Source organism: Postia placenta (genome assembly GCF_002117355.1).
Source record: "Postia placenta MAD-698-R-SB12 unplaced genomic scaffold POSPLAscaffold_3, whole genome shotgun sequence".
NCBI lineage: Eukaryota > Fungi > Basidiomycota > Agaricomycetes > Polyporales > Adustoporiaceae > Rhodonia > Rhodonia placenta.
This window is the reverse complement of record NW_020169834.1, coordinates 3145013-3164079: the sequence shown is the minus strand read 5'-3', so window position 1 is coordinate 3164079 and position 19067 is coordinate 3145013. Positions and strand designations below refer to the sequence as shown.

General features: G+C 53.2%; 9 protein-coding genes across 9 annotated transcripts; 4 read left to right on the top strand and 5 right to left on the bottom strand.

Annotated features, from left to right (window-relative positions):
* Positions 1-540: 540 nt before the first annotated feature.
* On the top strand, positions 541-991 carry POSPLADRAFT_1134028 (hypothetical protein; the record flags this gene model as incomplete). The annotated part of the gene is made up of 2 exons (XM_024484427.1): positions 541-656; positions 793-991. 2 exons carry the CDS (start codon positions 541-543, stop codon positions 989-991), a joined length of 315 nt encoding a protein of 104 aa, XP_024342464.1.
* A 593-nt stretch (positions 992-1584) lies between these two features.
* On the bottom strand, positions 1585-2730 carry POSPLADRAFT_1032334 (hypothetical protein; the record flags this gene model as incomplete). The annotated part of the gene is made up of 3 exons (XM_024476845.1): positions 1585-2049; positions 2107-2308; positions 2369-2730. The coding sequence occupies 3 exons, from the start codon at positions 2728-2730 to the stop codon at positions 1585-1587; spliced, it is 1029 nt and encodes a 342-aa protein (XP_024342463.1).
* Positions 2731-3684: 954 nt separating this feature from the next.
* POSPLADRAFT_1069492 (hypothetical protein) lies at positions 3685-6046 on the bottom strand (the record flags this gene model as incomplete). The annotated part of the gene is made up of 6 exons (XM_024482352.1): positions 3685-4386; positions 4456-4619; positions 4672-4715; positions 4773-4816; positions 5578-5729; positions 5863-6046. 6 exons carry the CDS (start codon positions 6044-6046, stop codon positions 3685-3687), a joined length of 1290 nt encoding a protein of 429 aa, XP_024342462.1.
* A 381-nt stretch (positions 6047-6427) lies between these two features.
* Positions 6428-8365, top strand: POSPLADRAFT_1135177 (hypothetical protein; the record flags this gene model as incomplete). The annotated part of the gene is made up of 4 exons (XM_024484554.1): positions 6428-6828; positions 6955-7060; positions 7851-7927; positions 7987-8365. The coding sequence occupies 4 exons, from the start codon at positions 6428-6430 to the stop codon at positions 8363-8365; spliced, it is 963 nt and encodes a 320-aa protein (XP_024342461.1).
* Positions 8366-9784: 1419 nt separating this feature from the next.
* Positions 9785-10837, top strand: POSPLADRAFT_1135019 (hypothetical protein; the record flags this gene model as incomplete). Its single annotated transcript, XM_024484535.1, has 1 exon — positions 9785-10837. The coding sequence occupies one exon, from the start codon at positions 9785-9787 to the stop codon at positions 10835-10837; it is 1053 nt and encodes a 350-aa protein (XP_024342460.1).
* A 2127-nt stretch (positions 10838-12964) lies between these two features.
* Positions 12965-13193, bottom strand: POSPLADRAFT_1110380 (carbohydrate-binding module family 13 protein; the record flags this gene model as incomplete). The annotated part of the gene is made up of 2 exons (XM_024483361.1): positions 12965-13006; positions 13056-13193. Coding segments are annotated over 2 exons (180 nt in total), but the record flags the coding sequence as incomplete, so codon positions are not given.
* Positions 13194-13716: 523 nt separating this feature from the next.
* On the top strand, positions 13717-14524 carry POSPLADRAFT_1044979 (hypothetical protein; the record flags this gene model as incomplete). Its single annotated transcript, XM_024478649.1, has 2 exons — positions 13717-13799; positions 14104-14524. The coding sequence occupies 2 exons, from the start codon at positions 13717-13719 to the stop codon at positions 14522-14524; spliced, it is 504 nt and encodes a 167-aa protein (XP_024342458.1).
* A 628-nt stretch (positions 14525-15152) lies between these two features.
* On the bottom strand, positions 15153-15568 carry POSPLADRAFT_1133932 (hypothetical protein; the record flags this gene model as incomplete). The annotated part of the gene is made up of 2 exons (XM_024484415.1): positions 15153-15322; positions 15385-15568. The coding sequence occupies 2 exons, from the start codon at positions 15566-15568 to the stop codon at positions 15153-15155; spliced, it is 354 nt and encodes a 117-aa protein (XP_024342457.1).
* Positions 15569-17336: 1768 nt separating this feature from the next.
* Positions 17337-18881, bottom strand: POSPLADRAFT_1054399 (hypothetical protein; the record flags this gene model as incomplete). The annotated part of the gene is made up of 6 exons (XM_024480515.1): positions 17337-17480; positions 17533-18004; positions 18055-18531; positions 18581-18698; positions 18758-18809; positions 18858-18881. The coding sequence occupies 6 exons, from the start codon at positions 18879-18881 to the stop codon at positions 17337-17339; spliced, it is 1287 nt and encodes a 428-aa protein (XP_024342456.1).
* Positions 18882-19067: the final 186 nt, after the last annotated feature.

Here is a 19067-nt window from a genome sequence, read left to right as displayed (position 1 = left end):
GTCGCCATGTTGACAGGATGTGACCGATGCACATCAACCGCTAGAATTAATGGACTCCTTTCTGGCCAACCGGAATCACATTAGCATGACCGCCCGCAGACTCAGACTCCTCACGGGTCTTTGTCTCCCCTCTCCTCGTTTCTTTTGTTTTTGAACTTAGTCCTCAACAAACAATATCCCGCAGGAGCAACACAGAATTCCTACGAGCTAAAGCAGTCAGGTATGCATGCATGTAAAGACCATTCCTGACGTTTTGCTCGGTCCTGCCCAAACCTAGCAACCAATGCACCATAACACGTTTGGCGCGGCTAGTACTGGTCTAATCCGCGATAAAAGCCACTGCTGCGCATTTAACGAGCAGTGGCCTGCAAAAGGCACGCACTACGCGAAGGGCAGATTGCAAAGCGATCGTCTCCTGCAGTCGCGAGTGCCAACGGAAGGATTGGAAGACCCAGAAGTGCGTCAGCGAGCGTATACCCGCATATATGCGCTTAGACCCTGACATCGCGACCACCCGTCCGCGTCAGGCCAGAGTGCAACATGGCCCGACTTGAAGAAATGTGGTTAGACGACAAACATCAGGACACCAGCGTTGACCTCACTGCTATCTACGCGGCAAAGGGCGTCCCGCCGCACCAGTGCCGGCTGGAGCTGCTGTACGACTTCTTGGATGTGCATGACTTTATGCTTAAAAATACACCTACTCCGCACTCTTCGCGCGCGGGGGTCCCGTTGCATATGACTTTTCGCGTACGTGTATGCTCATGATTCAATAAAAATGGGGTGACGCAGAGACTGCGGCAGCAACCCTTCGCGCGCGAACACACCGGAGGACGACCCTGCACACGCGAACACACTGGAGGATGTTCGCTTCGAGGACCTCGTCGACTTCCTCGCGCACGACTCCCGGGCGATCCATGCAATGGTAGCTTTCCAGGAGGCGTGCGAGCAGCAGGAGGCGCAGTTGCGTGCGAAAACGCTCCCGAATTGACGGGTCTTCCTGGGGCTCCTGAAGGTTTTCATAAACGCGGACGACGTCTTGCGCTCCACCACCAAAGGGTACTACGCCTTGATGCCTTGGCGTAAAACCCTGATGCAGAAAACGGACCTCGATGGCTAGCTCGCCGAGTTGAAGGCGATCATCGGAGACGGGTTCACCCTGCAATTCGTCGATGACGATACAGGTCTGCGTTGCCTGGGGCGTCTAGAAAAGGTCAACATCACTGGAAGTGGTTGCGGTTCACGCCCGCGCACCTGGAGGCAATAGGACAACCGCCGGATTTTGCGATGATCTCGTGAGTCTCAGTGGCCAATCGAAGGATCGACGTACTGATGACCTCATCCTACAGCTGAGCGTTCGTGTGATATTCTGGGCGGGTGGTCCTGTGGCTTTCGGGCCTATGAACAGGACGGAATCTTTCGGTGACCTTGTGTTGGCTAGCCCAGCCATTCAACCGAAAGCGAAGCGCTCAACATCAATCTGGGACGTGTAGGTTTCCCCTCGTCGTGTTCCATTCGTCGTCGCGCATCGATGCCTATTACACATTTAGTATCTGCTTCTAGTGCTCACCTTGCAACGATCTCTTAGACCTTCCCCTCAAGCCCCAGCCATCCGTCCATCCGTTCCCACACTGTCCGCTGCTCGTCTCTCCATTCCGCCCTCTTCTCCCGCACGCACTCCTCGCACAGCCCCTCCGCCGCCCAGTCGAGATCCATGATCGTCTGCAGCGTCTCGAGCGGACGGCAGAGCCCGTTGTTCGCAAGCGCGGGCGTGATCACGAGCGGCATCCACTTCTCTGCGAACACGTCCGTGCACGCCATGTGCCCTGCGGTCGCAACGGTGAACAGGATCGGCGTGAAGTGTGCGATGAGGTCGTCTAGGAGCACCTGGCAGCGAGTCGTGAGCGTGGGTGAGAGGTTGAAGCGGGACAAGGGGTTGGCGTTTGTGGGAGCGCCTTGGGCGGATGTCCCGAGAAGTGCGTACTCCTCGGGCTCGTCGTGGTCGAGGTTCGCGTGTGTGGCTAGCGTGTAGAACAACGCTTTCTGGATCTATCGCGAGTCAAATGCTTTCAGTAGAGGCAATTCGAGGGCATGCGGAGCACATACCGAATATACATGATAGTCGACGGCCAGGGTCAGGGCGTCGTCGGGATTTTCGATGTCAAATGCAGGTTGAGGTCCTGTAGGGAACAGACTCTCTAGTCTCTGCCGTGCAAGCTGGTGGATCGCAGGGAAGTCGAGCTGCCGGCTCGAAGATGCACGCAGGACAGAAGCAACTCGTGCGAACGGTGCCTCGGGGTCTAATGGGCTCGAGGACGATCAGTACGACTTGGCATCCTATCCGGGACGGCCCATCGCTAGCACTCACAAGTCGTGGTACAGATGCTCCAAGAGCGCCTCGAAGTCGGCACTGCTGACGTCTAGATCGTCGGGGACATGCACCACCGGGCAACCGTCGATCGACCGGCTCTCACCCCCATCTTGTGACTGGTCGCTCGAAAGCGAGGATAGGACAGAGGAGTGGCGATGTAGCAGCGTGCGATGGACTTTGAAGAGGTCGTTCTGCGTGCGCACCACGAGCGAGCCGTCGTCGAGCCAGTATTTCGGATGGCGGCGCAGGGTGACGGCGCTGTCGTTAACGGTGTCGTTCGCCATGTTGAGGACACTCAGGGAGACGATGGGGGCAAAGGAACGAGGGACGAGTCTGCGCCAGAAGGCGGCCGCGAACATGGGTGATTGGCCGAGAAAGTCATGGTGTGGGCGATCGAGTGTGATCGCGCGCTCTATTCCACCTCGGCTATCGCTTGATCTTGCACTTACTCGAACAATCGAACAGTCTGCACGAGATTGCTGAAACACCAGAAACTCCGATATGATGCATACATTCATGAAGCAATGCCAAGAGTACATGTATAGTGGTCAATCACACCGTGTTCAAGCATCCTAGATGCAAGGGGGGTGGGCTCAACTGCATGGCGAGGACATCAGCCAGTCGGTCTCCTGGTGACTTTAGTCTAGTATGTGTACCACTACAGCATCGTGAAATCATGCGGCTGTCGTGCGACAACCAACTGCTCTGGCGTGAATCGCACCAACTTCCAGCGATTATTGACATTTTTCAATCACCCAGCCGCCGCATGCCGCCAACAGAGCAAAACGAACAGACCTTTCCAATAAATCCTACCTTCTCAAGGGCGGGACCATTGCAACATTCACTGCTGGGGCGGACAAGCCATAATGCTACAAGTCCGATATTCTCGTCGAGGACTCAACCATCATCCAGATCGCTGAGAACGTCAACGCTGGCCCGTGCCATCTTCGACGAAATGTGAAGTAAATCAGTCCTTGGTAGCCAGCCTCGGCTCCTCAGGACAACCGGTGTGGTCCCTCGTCTTCAGTTCCGCTTCGCGTGAACGTATTATGCCTAGTGGTGAAGAGCGCGAGGTCGTCAGCGTCGATGAACATTTCCAGCAGACCAAAGAAGACACCCCCATTGTGCTATGAGAACGTTAGTAGTCTGCGGGCATTCCTTCGAGGGATTGGAGGGTGCAAGGCGGGTCTTACGCTGCAGAGGCTACATGAATGCCCATACTTAGGCTCAATAAATTTGTATGAAATACAGTTATCGTAGACATCAAATGTTGGGAGCAAAACTTTAGTCAATCGCGTTCCCAAAATCGACTACTAGACTTCCTCAAGCCATGCACGAATCTGCGCCAAGGTAGGTCTGTCTTCAGGACGCCTCTGCGTGCACGCCTCGTATATCTTGTCGAATGGCGGCGGGACCAGCCAGTCGATGTAAGGGCAGAGGTGCTGCAACAGCACTCCGATTCCGTAGACGTCAGTGGCTGGCGTGAAAGCGCTCTCCGGAATTCCCTCGAATGTATGCAGCTCTGGAGCTGCGCAAATTCTGGACGCCAGGTTGCACTCTAAATCGCATATGACTATCGACTTGCCGTAGAGGAAGTTGCGTGGTAGGAGATCACGATACGTTAAAGCAAGCGAGTGGAGGTATGTGATGCCGTCGACGATGTCGATCATCCATTTGCGTATATCGACAACAGATATGTGTATGATAGACGCCATGAAGAGGTCATAGCGGTATTTCGGGAAGACGAGCTTGTCGTCCAGCGTCCTGCCCAAGAGCTGTACGATGTATGGCGAGCCCTGACACTTCAACAGGATCTCAATCTCCTTCAGAGTACGCGCTGGTTTAGCGAAGTGCTTAGTGTCGTCAAATTGAACGAGTGGCAGCATCGAGAAGAGCTTCTTCGCATCGTCGTCGATGGGGTCGACAGCGTCAGGGTCGTAGGGCTCTTCTGGTGGAACCGGTAACGCCTCGATCGTGCGCACATCGTCCCCATGCACAAGAACGTGGGCATCATACTGTGGAAGGTCATACTTTAAGCGCAGAATTCCCCCAGAAAGCGACCCTGGCTAATCCACTATGCGGACATAGTACGGTGCGTCGCCGTACCACACTTCGACTGTGTCGAGGGAGAATTTAATACCGCAGGACTCCCTCCACAGGCGGTATTTCTGCCAAGCATCGACTGGTGCGTCGCGGTGGGCATTAATCATGGAGAAGAACGCCGCCTCGTCCCAGGTGTGGCGCATCCCTGCAGAAGGTGCCACATCAGCGTGACCGACATCACGTGATCGGATGCATACCATCTGAATTCACATTCTCGTTTGTGGAGGTCATTGGACGGTGCCTACAAGATTTGCGAGCTTAGTGGGATAGACGCATCATTTATCATTTATGCGCTTACTTTGGGATTATAGGATCGATAAGCTGCAGCGAGGGACCTCGAGCCTAAGAAAAGGACCGCCCAATTCTGCCCCAATTCTTATATGAGTCTAGAAGGGCGTCTGCTCGGTGGCTCTCTCCCGCTTCTGAACGGACACCCGGGTGAGTGCCCGGATTCAAGCTGCATCCCACGATAATCGGAGAACCATGCGGTAATCTTGATCTTCTTGTGGTTAGGGTGATGGGACCCACATCACCACACAAAACCTGTTTGTAGATGCCGGTGCATGGTGTATTTTGCGGGATGTGATTCGTCGTGGGCGGGCGTTAGGCTGTACACCAAGGGCCATGACTCAATGTCAGACTTGCACCAATTGTTGATTGGCAGTGAATCCCACGCAGCCGATCTCGATATGCTCCCAGTATGATTCTTCGCTCTCCGTAGGCGGGTTGTGCAGAACCCATGCTATAGTTTGGTTGGTGAGATCTTGAGCCGTAGTGATCATCCCACGTTTGATTCCAAAAGTCGCGGGCTCATAGCTATTAGTGTCGTCCTCATTATGCCTTAGGGTCACGCTTCATCACGGCAATGTGACGAGAGGGACGAGAAAATCCGGATACGCGGTGATATATGCCTCGAAACTGAACCGCTATCGGTCTTAATGAAGATCGTGGCACCCTTCGCCTGACATGGCGTCATCATCAAACAGGGCTGCTCGTATGCATGTTGAGGCCAGTAGCGATACAAATACACACTCTATGCTATAGTACAGTTGGTACCCTCTTAAGGTGGAAACGCTAAGTCATAACGTTCACCCCGTTTATACCAGTCGCTGGTTCTCCGCGACGCCAACATCCTCGCCCGTGACGCCGGCCGCACCAGAAAGAACAGAGCTGGCTATCTGCCTGTCGCGGGCCCTGTCGTCCGTATCGTTGCGCACAGAACGGGACTCAAATTCCTTCTCGAGACGGTCGACACCTGATCCCCAAGTTGTGCGTCAGCTATATGAACATTCGCAGTGAAGGAGCGTGGAATTGTACCCTTGTCAAGGGGTGCTGTATCCGACTTTTGTCAGAGGTGCCGTGAATGAAAAGCACGCTATTTATCATACCTTTGCCAGAAGTATCTGCTCGCTTCTCTTCTTGGGGAGGGACAAGAAAGCTGGAATCCAAGTTGGCACCGGACGCGTTCGACTGATACTGAGGAGGTATTTCGTGATCAACGGGGAGCTTTCCTTGCCATGTATTTGTAGAGGTTGTAACCTTCTCTTCCTGAGGCGGTACAAGATGGCTCATGGCGGATGTTAAAATGTGAACGGTCAATTAAAATAGGTGGGTGGTCGAAGAAGTGGTGTCGTGGGTTGAAAAGAAGAAAGCGAGAGAGGTTTATATATGTGAAGAGCAGGGCCTGACATCATCGTATGGGACGGCCGGCACGGCCGACGCCACCGCTCGTCGTGGATGAAGCAGCCTGCCCCACCTCGCATCCAACTACGCCACCTTCCATATTGGGACATGCACCCGACCCGACTCCACGTGATCGCGTGGCGGCAGCGCGTCCTGCAAGCCACAAGCTTGAACCAGCAGTTACCTGCGGAGGCCTGAACCAAGTGCCCACTCAGCAAAGTGTCTGTACGCTCATTGAACTTGCTATTCCTTGGCTAGAACGTGTATGTCATGTCTGGCGTCGTCCTCCGTCGCAGTGCTCGCTTCATCCATACCGCATCCACTTTTGCTCCAGCGAGCGGCCCAGGAGCCACCGCTGCTCCTACGCAGGTGCACGACGAGGATTTGTCTGACCAGAGAGAGATTCCTCTTATGGATGCAAGACCGGCAAAACGCGCTCGTGTAGAGAGGAATACTCGTGCAAAACTGATCTCTAACACCCAGAACCATAAAGCAAAGTATAGAGCGGTCCCCTCCAAAGCTCCCAGGAAGCCTGCACATCACAAGACAGAAACGGTTGGGCCTGTTCCCATTGACTTTAGCTCGAGGGCGAAAAGTCAGTGGAAGATCGGCCCACACGTCTCGGCAGCAGGCGGCGTTGAAAACACCATAATAAATGCCGCGAAGGTCGGGTGAGTATCTGCCGATGTATCTTCACACCTGCGAGCATTTTGGTTGACTGCAAACCGAGCTCAGAGCAAACGCGTTTGCCCTTTTTGTCAAGTCACAACGCAAATGGACCTCTTCCGCTTTCACAGAGCACTCGGTATCTTCATTCAAATCCCGTATGAAGACATTTGGATATTCACCGTCACATATTCTGCCTCACGGAAGTTACCTCGTCAATTTGGGCAATCCCGACAGGTGCGCATAATGTTCTGTTCTGCTCTCTTTTGGGCGACATGACGGACTAGCTGCGTGCTTTCTCAGCGATAAAAGGGAGAAGTCCTATCAGTGTTTCCTGGATGATCTGAAGCGCTGTGAGGAGCTTGGCTTGCGTCTATACAATTTCCAGTACGAGCGCTTTTCCACCGCTGCTCCCTCATGTTCACGAACCGCTCCGCATGGCAGTCCTGGCTCGACTGTTGGACAAGCAACTATGGACGAATCCATATCGCTGATCGCTGAATGCATCAATAGAGCACACAAGGAGACTCAGAACGCAGTGATCGTGCTTGAGAACATGGTTTGTTCTCCACATACGTTCCTTCCTCGAATACTGAGCGAGTGGTCTACGAAGGCAGGCTCCGGAAACATAGTAGGGTCTCGTTTCTCAGATCTCGGCAAAATCATTGAGCAGGTCGACGACAAAACCAGAGTCGGTGTCTGCCTTGACACATGTCAGTCGCATCACGCCAACCTATCTAAGGGATCACACTGAATCTCCCCATTTTATAGGCCATATGTTCGCAGCGGTACGTCGTTCGGTCTTATATGGGAAGATGCAAAGAAAATGAAACATTCTCAGGGATACGAAATCAGAACGAAGGAGGGCTGGAAGTGAGTCGGTGTCAACGTCTCGTCTACTCGCTAAGTGACATTCTCTGTTATAAGTGCTACGAGTACGCAGCCGCTCGGCTTCAATATCGCGTTCAAGCCATCCTGACCTATTGCTCTCTCAGTGGTCGAATTCGAACGGGAAGTCGGAATCAAGTATCTGCGCGGAATGCATCTCAACGATAGCAAGGGCGCCCTAGGCAGCAAGAAGGACAGGCACGAGAACATCGGGCTGTGAGTCTTCTCGCCACCACCATCATGCCCTGCTGATCGCTCCCGTTGCGTATTCGCAGAGGCGAACTCGGGCTTGCCGCCTTCGCACACGTCCTCGCTGACCCGCGCACGAGAGACCTCCCGCTCATCCTCGAGACCCCCGCCTTCGACACGCCGGGCGCAGGCGGCGGACTCGGCGCCACTGGCGGGATGGACGTGTGGCGCAAAGAGGTAGAGGTCCTCAATCGGCTTGCGACGACGCCAGGGAACGAGAAGACCCACGAGGCAGCCCGGCAGGAGATCGCGGCCGTGGTCAAGGTGGCCGCGGCTGCGCGAGATGCCAAAGGGAAGAAGAGGGCGGTCGGGGAGAAGTCCAGAAGCAAGCGCAAGAGGCGGACGAATGAAGACGATGAAGCGGGGTGTGGGAGTTGTGATGACGGTGGAGATGTGGAGGATTGATTATGTGCTCTGATGGGTCCGCGTTCTGGTGCGTAGTGGGTGCTGAGATTTTTGATCGTACTAATCTGAACCGCCGTCTAGTGCATTCACCGCACTTTACGATCATGTTTATTTCCGATGAATCACTCAGCGCTCCGAAATCAATTCCACATGACTCATAGACAGTGCAAGATGAAGCCAGCACAGACATAGCTGTTTTGTCGTAGGTATGATGTGTCCCTGTGAATATTTCACTATCGCTCCCCAGAGTCCTCACCTCCCAACGTGCACTGCGTGATATTGTTGGACCTGATTTCATTAAATCTGATCCGCGGTGGATTTGCTGAGGACCTGGCCAGCCTAGGCTTTATGAAAGTTTCCGGACAGGTTTTTCGACAGCATCCCTATCATGCTTCTCCGCGAACGGAGATCAATAATATAAGCTACACGAGGCTTCCTCGCGTCGTGAGCATTTGGTGACCAACCGTAATCTTCGGACTGCTGGGCCACAGTCCGTCTCTCAATGAAAGATTTAGCTCTGAAGTGTATCATCTCCTCGTGACAACGAGGCAAGACCATGGAGTATATCACTCTTGATTTGCCAGTCTAACGGTGAGGATCACGGCAACATCCTTGCGCTCGTAGCTATATATATTATGTGATATCAATTCAAGAACTGTTCGCAGTACTGGCACCTCTCCGTCGAATGTGCACGCGGTCTTGGTCTGCGATGTTCCGAAGGGGTGATACTTGATTTTGGACCAATACACTGACGGCTTCTTTTATCTAATTGGCATCCGGAGTGTGCATTCACCGTGAGAGCCTCCCGCACCTGATGAAACTCCCCACCGACCAAAATCCGCTGGACAGACACAGACAGAACACGCTTAACAAAGGTCTCAGTACCGGATGGCCCTGAACAACCAGTGTTCCTCGTTAACATCATGACACTCATAAATTTGCTTTGTGGGCGGCGGTCTGCACCGATTCTAATTGGAAATACCGATTGGTACATCGAAGAAGCTTACCAGGCCCCAACCACGGAACTTCCTCGGATATACTGACAGCGGGAATGCACACCATGAAGAGGCCACGACCGAGTACCATGCTAGCAGCATGTCTGTATGGCCGGACCATAAGCATTCCTGGACAGAGGGATCAGGGTCTCACGCCTCATATCGGAGGACATATGAGGGACGAGCGGGGTGTTTCTGTCTGTGTCCCTGCGTTCTGCACGACGTCGGTAGAAGACCCAGCTCCGTCTCCCGCTCTCCTGCATTCTCCCTTGTAACCACCATCTCATTGGCCGTGACTTTCGCACACACCCAATCGGCTACAATCGTCCTTTCTCCTCAACTCCTCTGTCGTCGAAGACGCCATTCGCGTCTGCAACCAAGACTAGTCTCACTCGCAGCCTCAATACTATACCTTCATAACATAATGGGAGGTCTACAGTCCAAACCACCGCCACCATCACCATTTACTTCATTCTTGAGTGGCGTAGGCCCTACTCTCGTCTCTGGTGCTGTCCAGGCAATCTTGAATCAGATGCAGGCTGCCCGGAACGGTGCCGGCGCTGGAGACACAGGCGCAAACCCAACGTTACAGGAGATCGAAGAACGCTTGCGTCGCTCGGAGGAGGAGATAGAGAGGCTGAGATCAGCGCAATCCACTGCCGACAGGAAGGCCGCAGTGCTACAGGCCGCGCTCGAGCGTGCGGAACGTCAGCTGAAGGATGGCATACAGCCTATCATCTTGCCGACGCGCGAGCAGTTGGAGGAAACAAAGCGGCGTCTGCAGTATCAGGAGGGGCTCTACCACTTCGCGGTCACGGGAGTTGCAGGTGCAGGCAAATCGTCGCTGATCAACGCTTTCCGCGGGCTGCGTAATGGCTCAAAGAGCCCGTTCGTAGCCCCGACAGGCGTGGTCGAAACGATGCGTGGCATCACGCGCTACCCCGACCCGAACGAAGACTTCTTCGTGTGGTATGACGTCCCTGGAGCTGGGACACTTGAAGTGCCCGACTGGACATACTTCAATGACCAGGGTCTGTATGTCTTCGACGCAATCATCGTGCTGATCGACACCCGTTTCACGGCAACGGACATCGCGATCTTGCGCAACTGTGCGCGCTTCAAGATTCCCACCTACATCGTGCGGTCCAAATCATTGCAGCACATCAACAACCTCGTTGATGACATACTGGGCGACGAGGACGATGAAGAGTGGGAGGGGGAGGGAGAGAGCCGCTGGGAGAGTGCGCGCGACAAATATAAGGCCCAGACGCAGAAGAACGTCACAGAGAACCTGGAGAAGGCCAACTTACTTCAGCAGACCGTGTACTTGGTCGACAAGAACACGTTGGTCCAAATCACCACCAGACGACCGATTGGGAAGCAGGTCCTCGATGAGGTGCAGCTTGTGAGGGACTTGTTGGAGCAAGCTCGTTCCAGAAGGATTGCAGTACGTGGAACTGAGAAGACATCTGAGTAGTAGCGGTGTAAGTCTTGTCTTTGATGTTGTGTTCTCTGTCTGTTAGCTCTGTCTGTTAGCTTTCGAACTCAAATCACCTTGTTGTCATCTGCTATCGAGGCCTGAGCCTCTGTTTGTCCTTGTGCGTAATTTGTCAACAGGATACGTTGTAGATTGAATACGAGCCTGGGAGAGTTTACAGAAGTTTTCTTGTTGAGGGAAACGCGTAAGGGAAAGTCCTGCAGGAGAGTTCCCGAGGGCTGTCCTTGCGCTCATAGGCGACAGAGGTGGTCTACCGCCATGAAGGCTGCTACTCTTCCCCGCATGGGAGTGTTTCTATCAAGTCGCTGGTAGGCAGTGAAATCCCCTCTCAAAGCGAATGAACGTGCGAGTGTATGGGTAGGCTGGCCAGGATAGGACATGTGGGCGTCAGGATCAGTCTGATACACGGCCGGCGTTCTTGGAGCGGTATGCCAGGTGACGGCCTCGTACATAGTATCGTCAGCATACTTGTTCCTTCATCGTGGTCCAGATCTAGAGCATGTAAAGCGACGCCGCTGCTGGAGACATAGGCCTAGTCTGTCAATTTGGAGGGTCCGAACGTTAATAAGACGCGATTTCGGAGTTACGTAAGCGATTTTATCTCCGAAACGCGTCGTCGCGATCTAAGTATACACAACGCGGACGCGTCGCGCTCAGACCTCGATATGGCAACTCCCGCGTAACGTACTGCAAGCAGGTTGGTCGCCATTTTATATGATTGGAAGGGTCGTTGGAAGGGCCTGTGGGGGAGTTGTGCAAATTGTAAGACAGTCGAGTAGTGGGGAACGCAGGCTCTGACTCAGAGATGGCGAACACACAAAATGCATCTGCTCACTAGTAGTACATAATCATATTTTCGTGTTCCACTCTCCTTGAGCATACCAACTTTTGGTAGCGGAACAAATACCGGAACTCGGACTATGCAGCCCAAGAGCACCAGTGAGATCTGTTATACTCATCAAGATCTTCAATTGGACCATTCGGTCCCACGATTGTGGTGAGCGCATGCCATTGGCGTATTTGGCATTGTTTGTAGTACCTTGCAGACTTTGCGCGAGCGCTTCTGTATCTCTCTGATGCAGATTCGTGATTGGCCTCAAGTGAATGTAATCTAGTATTCGTTCTAGGAACTTGTGCAACCTACTTTAGAGAAAGGAGCAACTGTCACGTTTCTCCTCCGTTCCCCTCCTGTTTTTAATCAAGACTCGACAATCCAGAAATACGAGGAAATACGTCGCCTCTGGCAAGGCTCATCTCGTGAAAGGCGATGCTCTTGTAGTCGACGACGTCCGGCGCGCATGGCAAACTGCACAAGCAGCCGGCGTCGACAGGGGCGTTGATCTTGTTATCTTCACCGTCGGTCAGTCGCTTCCACACATCCTCGATCGCTGTGACTAGATACTTATCACGCCTTAGGAGGGACCCCTAATTTCAGCCTTGCGCACGGCGCCGTCATCTCTCCGCCCAACCTTGTCACCCAAGCTACACTGAATCTCTACTCGACAGTTCCCGCACACGCCTCGAATGGTATTGTATGCACTTCACATCTCTGTTGACCATCGCAAACGGCTATTTCTAGTATCATGCAGCACGTGCCATTGGTTCCATGACAGTGGTGATTGTCGTCGTCGTCGTCCGGACGGTAGTAATGCGATGATCGTCTTTGGTCTCCGTGACGGTCTCGGTAATTGAGGGCTTGGATTGATTCTGTGAGTAGTTTGACTTCCCCTCTTGGCGAACGAGTCTCCAGATTTGGCAAGGCTCTCGCGGCTTAACTTCCTTGAGTTGAACCTGGTGAATAGATTATAAATTGAGGAGCTTAGCTGATAACACCTGCGCCGATACTTGCCTTCGTGCTAGGAGCGGCGCTTCCCCGACCTGCCAAATCGAAGACGAATCCAGTGTTTGGCCAGTAAATCCTGCAAATCGCCTATAAGAAATTCGTAGGCCGGCGTGCGATCGTGTTGGCGCTCACTGAATAGAGCCCTCGTCGACTGTACGCACGTCCCAGCTCATCGGAAACGGGGTGGCAATGATAGGTTCCTCGTCCTGGACTGCCCGTACGGTCAAGTACAGCCCGCAATCGTACTTGTCAGAAGGCCAGGTGGATCGAATGGCATAACCGTTCCCGCTCGGTATGAACTCCCACTGATGGTACGATTATACTCAGCCTTAGAGAAGTATAGAAAATACATACTTGTTGGTTGTTTCGCCAGTGTGCTGGATAGCCTATTACGCTCTGGCGATCTGCTCCTGAGAGGTCGAGAACGGTCCCGCTCTTCGCGTTGAATACCATGTATGGCCCAGGTGTGGGTATGTTGCTATAGCCTTCTTTCAGCATGTTGGCCACTGTCTATACGAATGTATGTGGTAGGTGGAATCGGATACTTGAAGGGAAAGCTACGCGATAAGCACGAAGGGAAGAGCGCCCTGCAAATAATCTTTCGAACCGCAGGTTATTATGCCTGGTCATAGACACACGGTAGGATCAGGCTGCGCCGAGACTCGAGAAGATCCTACATGAACTCCACACGAGGCATCGTGTGCCTCGGGCTTGTGACCTCCGAACTTCACTCAGACTTGCAGATCGCCCCTACTTGGTGTATAAACCGACTTAGAGCGGCTTCGATATCTCATTTAGTGACAAGATTTGGATTCTTCTCACTTCACTGAGCGGACGTTTGAACGAAGTAGATTAGACCCACAGAATCGATATGTAGATAGCTAGGCATTCCAGTGATGCTCGCTACCTCCACATGTTACATGAAGGATCTACAGTCGGTCTTTAGGCGTGCTCTCACTATTAGAGCTTCGGGGTATTCCAAATCCCCTGCCCTCGGCCTTTAGTAGTCATCGGGATGGCCTGTGCCATCACCCAAGACGTGTTTCCTATGATTCAGGCCGTATACGCAGAAGTGTATGCGGGGTCAGAAAATGATTAGTGAGTCCAAGATAACCTTTCACGCCCCCGTGAAGGCCGCTGCCCAAGATGGCCTGATTACTTAGTCGCAACATGCAGGAACGAGCTTTGAGGAATAAACAAGGGCAGCTTGATCAGCTACACCAGATAAACGAGGATATTGCTCGCGCAAGAGGAGTGCAAGATCTGATCGTTTGTTGTGTACGTGTCATAGTACGGGCATCGCCACGCTCATGGACAAATGCGCTCACCGACCGAGTCCCCGTTGCTCTAACTCAACTACTAGTCAGTAATCACATCCTTCATCGATATCCCGAACCTGCAGTAGACCTGCAGCCTGTTGGAAGAAGATTCGCACCCTCATTGTTTCTAAATCAGAACCCTACGGTTCAGACGTCGTCGAGCCAATTGAGATGACGCCTTACTTTGTGACACTTCATCTCATCGATTTCGACATCACATCCCACTGTTCCAAGCAGCCGCGGACTCGAAAAGAGATCCAGATCTTGTTGAAGTGTCTAGGCTCGCCGTGCATGGTGCAGCTGCCAGAGAGGACTACAGACGACAAATTCAAAGCCTTCTTCAGATACCCCTACAACTTCTTTGTGGCCTCCATCATGCACAGGTTCATCGCCAACATCTGCAAGTGGATTCCCCACACCGTCGACGGTATTGCATATCTCCTCTCCCTAGTGCTGACACACCGCAATCTCCTGCCAGAAATTTCTTCTATGGTGATCCCGTAATAATTGGCGACCTGGGTTGCCCGGTGCAGTCTGGCGTCCAAAATCTGCATCGCCGGACGGTGGAGCCGCAAATGTTGGAGGTGATTCCAGAGCATATCTTTACGCCTGCAGCAGACGTCTACGGACTCGGGGTTCTTTTGCAACACCTCTGTTACGCTGCGGACAGACTTTTCTTGGTGTTGGATTCCTGACAGGTATTAAAACTGAAGATGAGAGCATTAGCGGTGTTTGACCCAGCGCGCAGCTAGCAAACACGTCAGGAACCATACGCGATCACGTGACCCACAACCGTAAGTATCGTTTGCTCGTTGCCCAGAGTGCATCAGCGGTGATAAATTTGTACATAGCCACATGATACCTATCTTGCTCATTAGCTTCGTGAGTTACGCATTTCATATCACAATATGCGGTGGCCAGTCGGTGGCTGTGCTCAATAAATATTTGGAGATGGCACGATTAAGGATATCCACTGGTGCGTCGTATACAGCATGTACCTCTACATCCCTAGCTCCGAGGATACTATGTCCTCTCCCAACCACTGTCTCTACAAACTGGAGCGACGGAAGAGACATTGATCAGTCAGAGTACAGGTCAATATTCACACCGCGTACCTCCAATAACTGATGGATTACGATCGGTAGTTCAACGTGACGTGGCATGAGGGGCAGGCATTGTTGTAGCTCGTGCCGATGCTACCACACGATTGAACGGAGCAGGTGATTAGAATTTCATTAGCAGTGTCGATGATGGTCTGGCCGCTGACAGGCTGAGGCCCAGCGCCGTTCGTCGCATAGATCACTGTCGGCGAGAGTGTATCATTCACAATGTGCAAAGTGCACCAATAAAGGCTGCAAGCTTACTATAGCAATGGCCAACCGAGAACTGAGCTTGGTCGGTGTAGGTGGCACTAGCATCCACGCTGTCTATAGCCTTCTCGCAATCGCTTCTGATTGAATTACCGCAGAGCCCACTGCCTTTACAGTTGTCATTGTACGCGAATGCCGACCCGACGAAGGCGGCGAGTAGGAAGACGATATGCAGCATGTCTGTGTGACGAACATTATTCACGTCTCAGCAAGAGAACAAGGAGCCGCTTACTGTAACAGTTCATGTTGCTGGGTGGAAGATGGACGAGAGCCTAAGTTACCTGGACACATTCCTGCCCTATTATACCGTCTGAGAGTGCGGTTGGTTGGCTAGCAAAAACCGGCCATTTCTGCATCGTCGCCGCCGGGTCACCACGACCTCGACTACTCTGCCTGCTGTTCGAATGCGGTTGAGGTATGCACGCCGTCTGAGACCGTACAAGAGTACAAGGGTATGTTCAACGCCTTGAAACGTGTGCCTGCGGATGATTTGATCAATGTCATTTTACGCTGACCACGTTAGACTAGGTTTAGCCTTATACCGCCACTCGGCCAACTGCCGACCGGTCGATCAGCTGCATCCCTGGAAGGCGTAGCATGCTCCACGCGTACTACAAACATAGCGATGTAGCACACCTATACGTGTCAACCGGGCTATCCGGCCCCACGTTCGCCCTACAACCATGCCTGTCGAAAGGGCGTGGTCACCAGTAAGTCCCCGCCAACAATGTTCATGGCCATTGAAAGTTAAACCCTACCCACTCATGACACCTGGTCGTGAGGCAAGACTTTCGACTCCGACACGGTGAGACTTCGAGGATCCAAGAATGGACTGTTAAATGTTCACGCTTTTGACAAGCAATATCATGCTCCATGTTGAGAAACATACCAGTACACCATGTGTAGCAGTATTTTGAACCCGATCATAGACTGGTCTCTACCGGGTATCAGTCTAACATGCCCGTTTAGCGACCCACACTTTCAATTCCCTCCGTGCGCTAGCAGCTCTGCTACAATCCGGCTCTGCTTACACTCCCACAAGTCGCTTCTCCGCCTCACGGAGTACACTGATTGAAGAGCAAATTAGGGCGTAAGTGGATGATATCCCGTCATCACGCCCTACCCAAAAGTTGGTGACTGCCGTCCGCTCAATATGCAGGAAGTGTTGCCGGGAGGCTAAGAACCCGTGTGAAAGAAGAGAGAGAGAATGCAGGTGGAGTAGCAGATGGTGTGGGTACGAATGGACAGGCCAGATTCATAGACAAGTGGATGTGAACCTGGAAATGATTGCGTGCAGACAAATATATGACGCGCCAGTGCGCTGGAAATACTCATGCTACTGTAGAAGAATTGCACTCACTAGGCCTCAGAACTTACCCATGCTAGAATATGGCGGAACACGGGACACCACATTTCGTTGAATTACATTCCTGGGAACTCTGGGATCAGTTCGCGAACACACTGCTGATCAGTGGGAGCACGAACATATAGCGTGCGGCGGGCGGAGTCAAGGGTTATTGAGGCTTATGAATCGTTCAACAGCATCCTCGGTGCGCTTATCGAGGTAAATAGTCACCTAATGTGAGTAGCTCAGCCTCTCATGAATTACACGAACCTTGCTCCAATTCTGGCAATAAACATCAAGCTGGCATAGGGCAAAGAAAAGACCAACCGTACAGAGTAACAGAGGAAGTAAGAGAAACAGGGAGCCTTCGTACCGGTCTCACCATACTGTGTCCGACGGCGTGAGACACTTATGATGGGGAGAAATGAGCAGAACGAAGGGAACGAACGAGCAGCATGCAAGGACTGGACGGACTGGTTGGACAAGGCCCCGCTCCTTCCGTATCTCGCTCTCTCGCCTTTCCCCGAATCGATCAGCCGACTGCTGTACAAATAGATAACGTCAAGAATAAATGAAGGAGAAGTGACCTGGACAGAGCGGTCTACAGGAAGTCTTCTGCCCGGGCCCGCTTCTTTCCTCTGCTCTCCTCAGGGGCAGTTGTTGCAGAGGCGGCACTCTGGCCGTCCCCTTTCTTCTCGGAAGTATTCGCGATCCAATACTTCGGGTGGATGGCGCGATGCTCTTCCTAATCACGGGATTGGATCAATTTTGACGTCGGGATGGCAAGATACACTTACAGGCGAGAAATTCGGATCTGACCACTTCAGTGAAGTATCTTTCTTGAACGGCGGATTCGTCTGTGCAATAGTGGGGTCTGGCAGAGTAAGCTGAGGGGGCGTCTTCGCCACTGAAGGCGAAGCTGCTGATGCTGGTGCTGATGCTGGTACCTGATGCACAGGAGATGCTGCTGGCGGAGGGGCTGGAGTTCCCGGCACACCCGGCGGGGGTGGAGACGTCGACACCGTGGTACGCATTGGTAACGGTGGCATACCGGGAGGTATCATACCGTTTGGAGAAGAAAACCCAGGGGGTGGTGACACACCTGGCGGGAGGAATGGAGGTGGTGGAAATGGCGGACGTACACCAGGAGGGAAAGGAGGGATGCCTGGAGGAGGGGCGCCAGGTGGCATCCCCGGAAGAGGCATTCCAGGTGGAGGGGAGCCGGCAAATGGCGGAGGCGGCATTGGGAAACCAGGCGGAGGGAACATACTGTGACGGCAAAATGAGCGGGGATTCTGATGAAGAGCTACCAGACTCACCCTGGAGGAAATGACATGCCAGGCGGAGGGAAGGGAGGGGCGCCTGGAAAGCCAGGCGGCGGCAACGCACCATGAGGGAAAGGCGGCGCACCTGGGTGCATACCCATAGGAGATGCTGAGGGCGGAGGTACCATACCAGGGGCCGGAGCCGTCGGAAGGGCATACGTTTGTGCTGGAGCGCCAAAGACAGCGCCCGAGGCGACTTCAGGCGTCGCAGGCGCAGCCGCTCCCTCACTTGCGCCCATGAGCGCCTTATGTGCCTCCAACTGCGCCCTAAGCTCTTCTTCAGTAAGAGCGCGATTGTCTAGCTTGGGCCTCTTGTTCTGAGGCTGAGAAATGGTTCCAGGATTGAGACCAAGCTCAATCTCCTTGCGGCGCTTGTAGTCCGCGATATCAGGAGCGGGAATACCCTCCATGCCGAAGATCTCCACCTCGTATCCGTCACGTCCAGGTAGCGCATTTTCAATCCGCGGAAGACTTGATTGTATCAGCAACGTACAAAGGAGGACAAGAAAATAAAACTCACTTCTCGGGCTCAAGCTTATGTACCTGCTGGATATGAACTGCTAGACCTCCCGCCGTATTCAGCCGTCGGGGGCATAGGTTGCACTTAAAGTGCTTGGCCTTCTGGTGCTGCATTAGAACTGTCGAGTGTTTTCGGTAAGCACTTTTCACGAAGTGCTGGAGACGCGTATGCGCTCACCCTTTTCATCTTCGAACTCCCGCTCACAGTACCAACACCAAGGGCGGAGGACCTACGTGCGAGTGAATAAGTCTCCTGAGGCAGCGATTTTACTACGCACCTGCTTATTCTTCTTTTTGGCCATTGTACGTCGACGGTGGGTGGTGGGAGCGGTCGACAAGGGTGAGGGCGCCGAAGAAAGTTCGCGCAGTCTGTCCCGTTCCGCTCGGCAGACGGAGGCGGAGTTCTAAAAATGGCCGGCCGCAGTGGCGGGAAAACAGGCAACATGCTCTCGGACGTGCTCGCTGTGTCCACCAGGCCCCAAGGCACA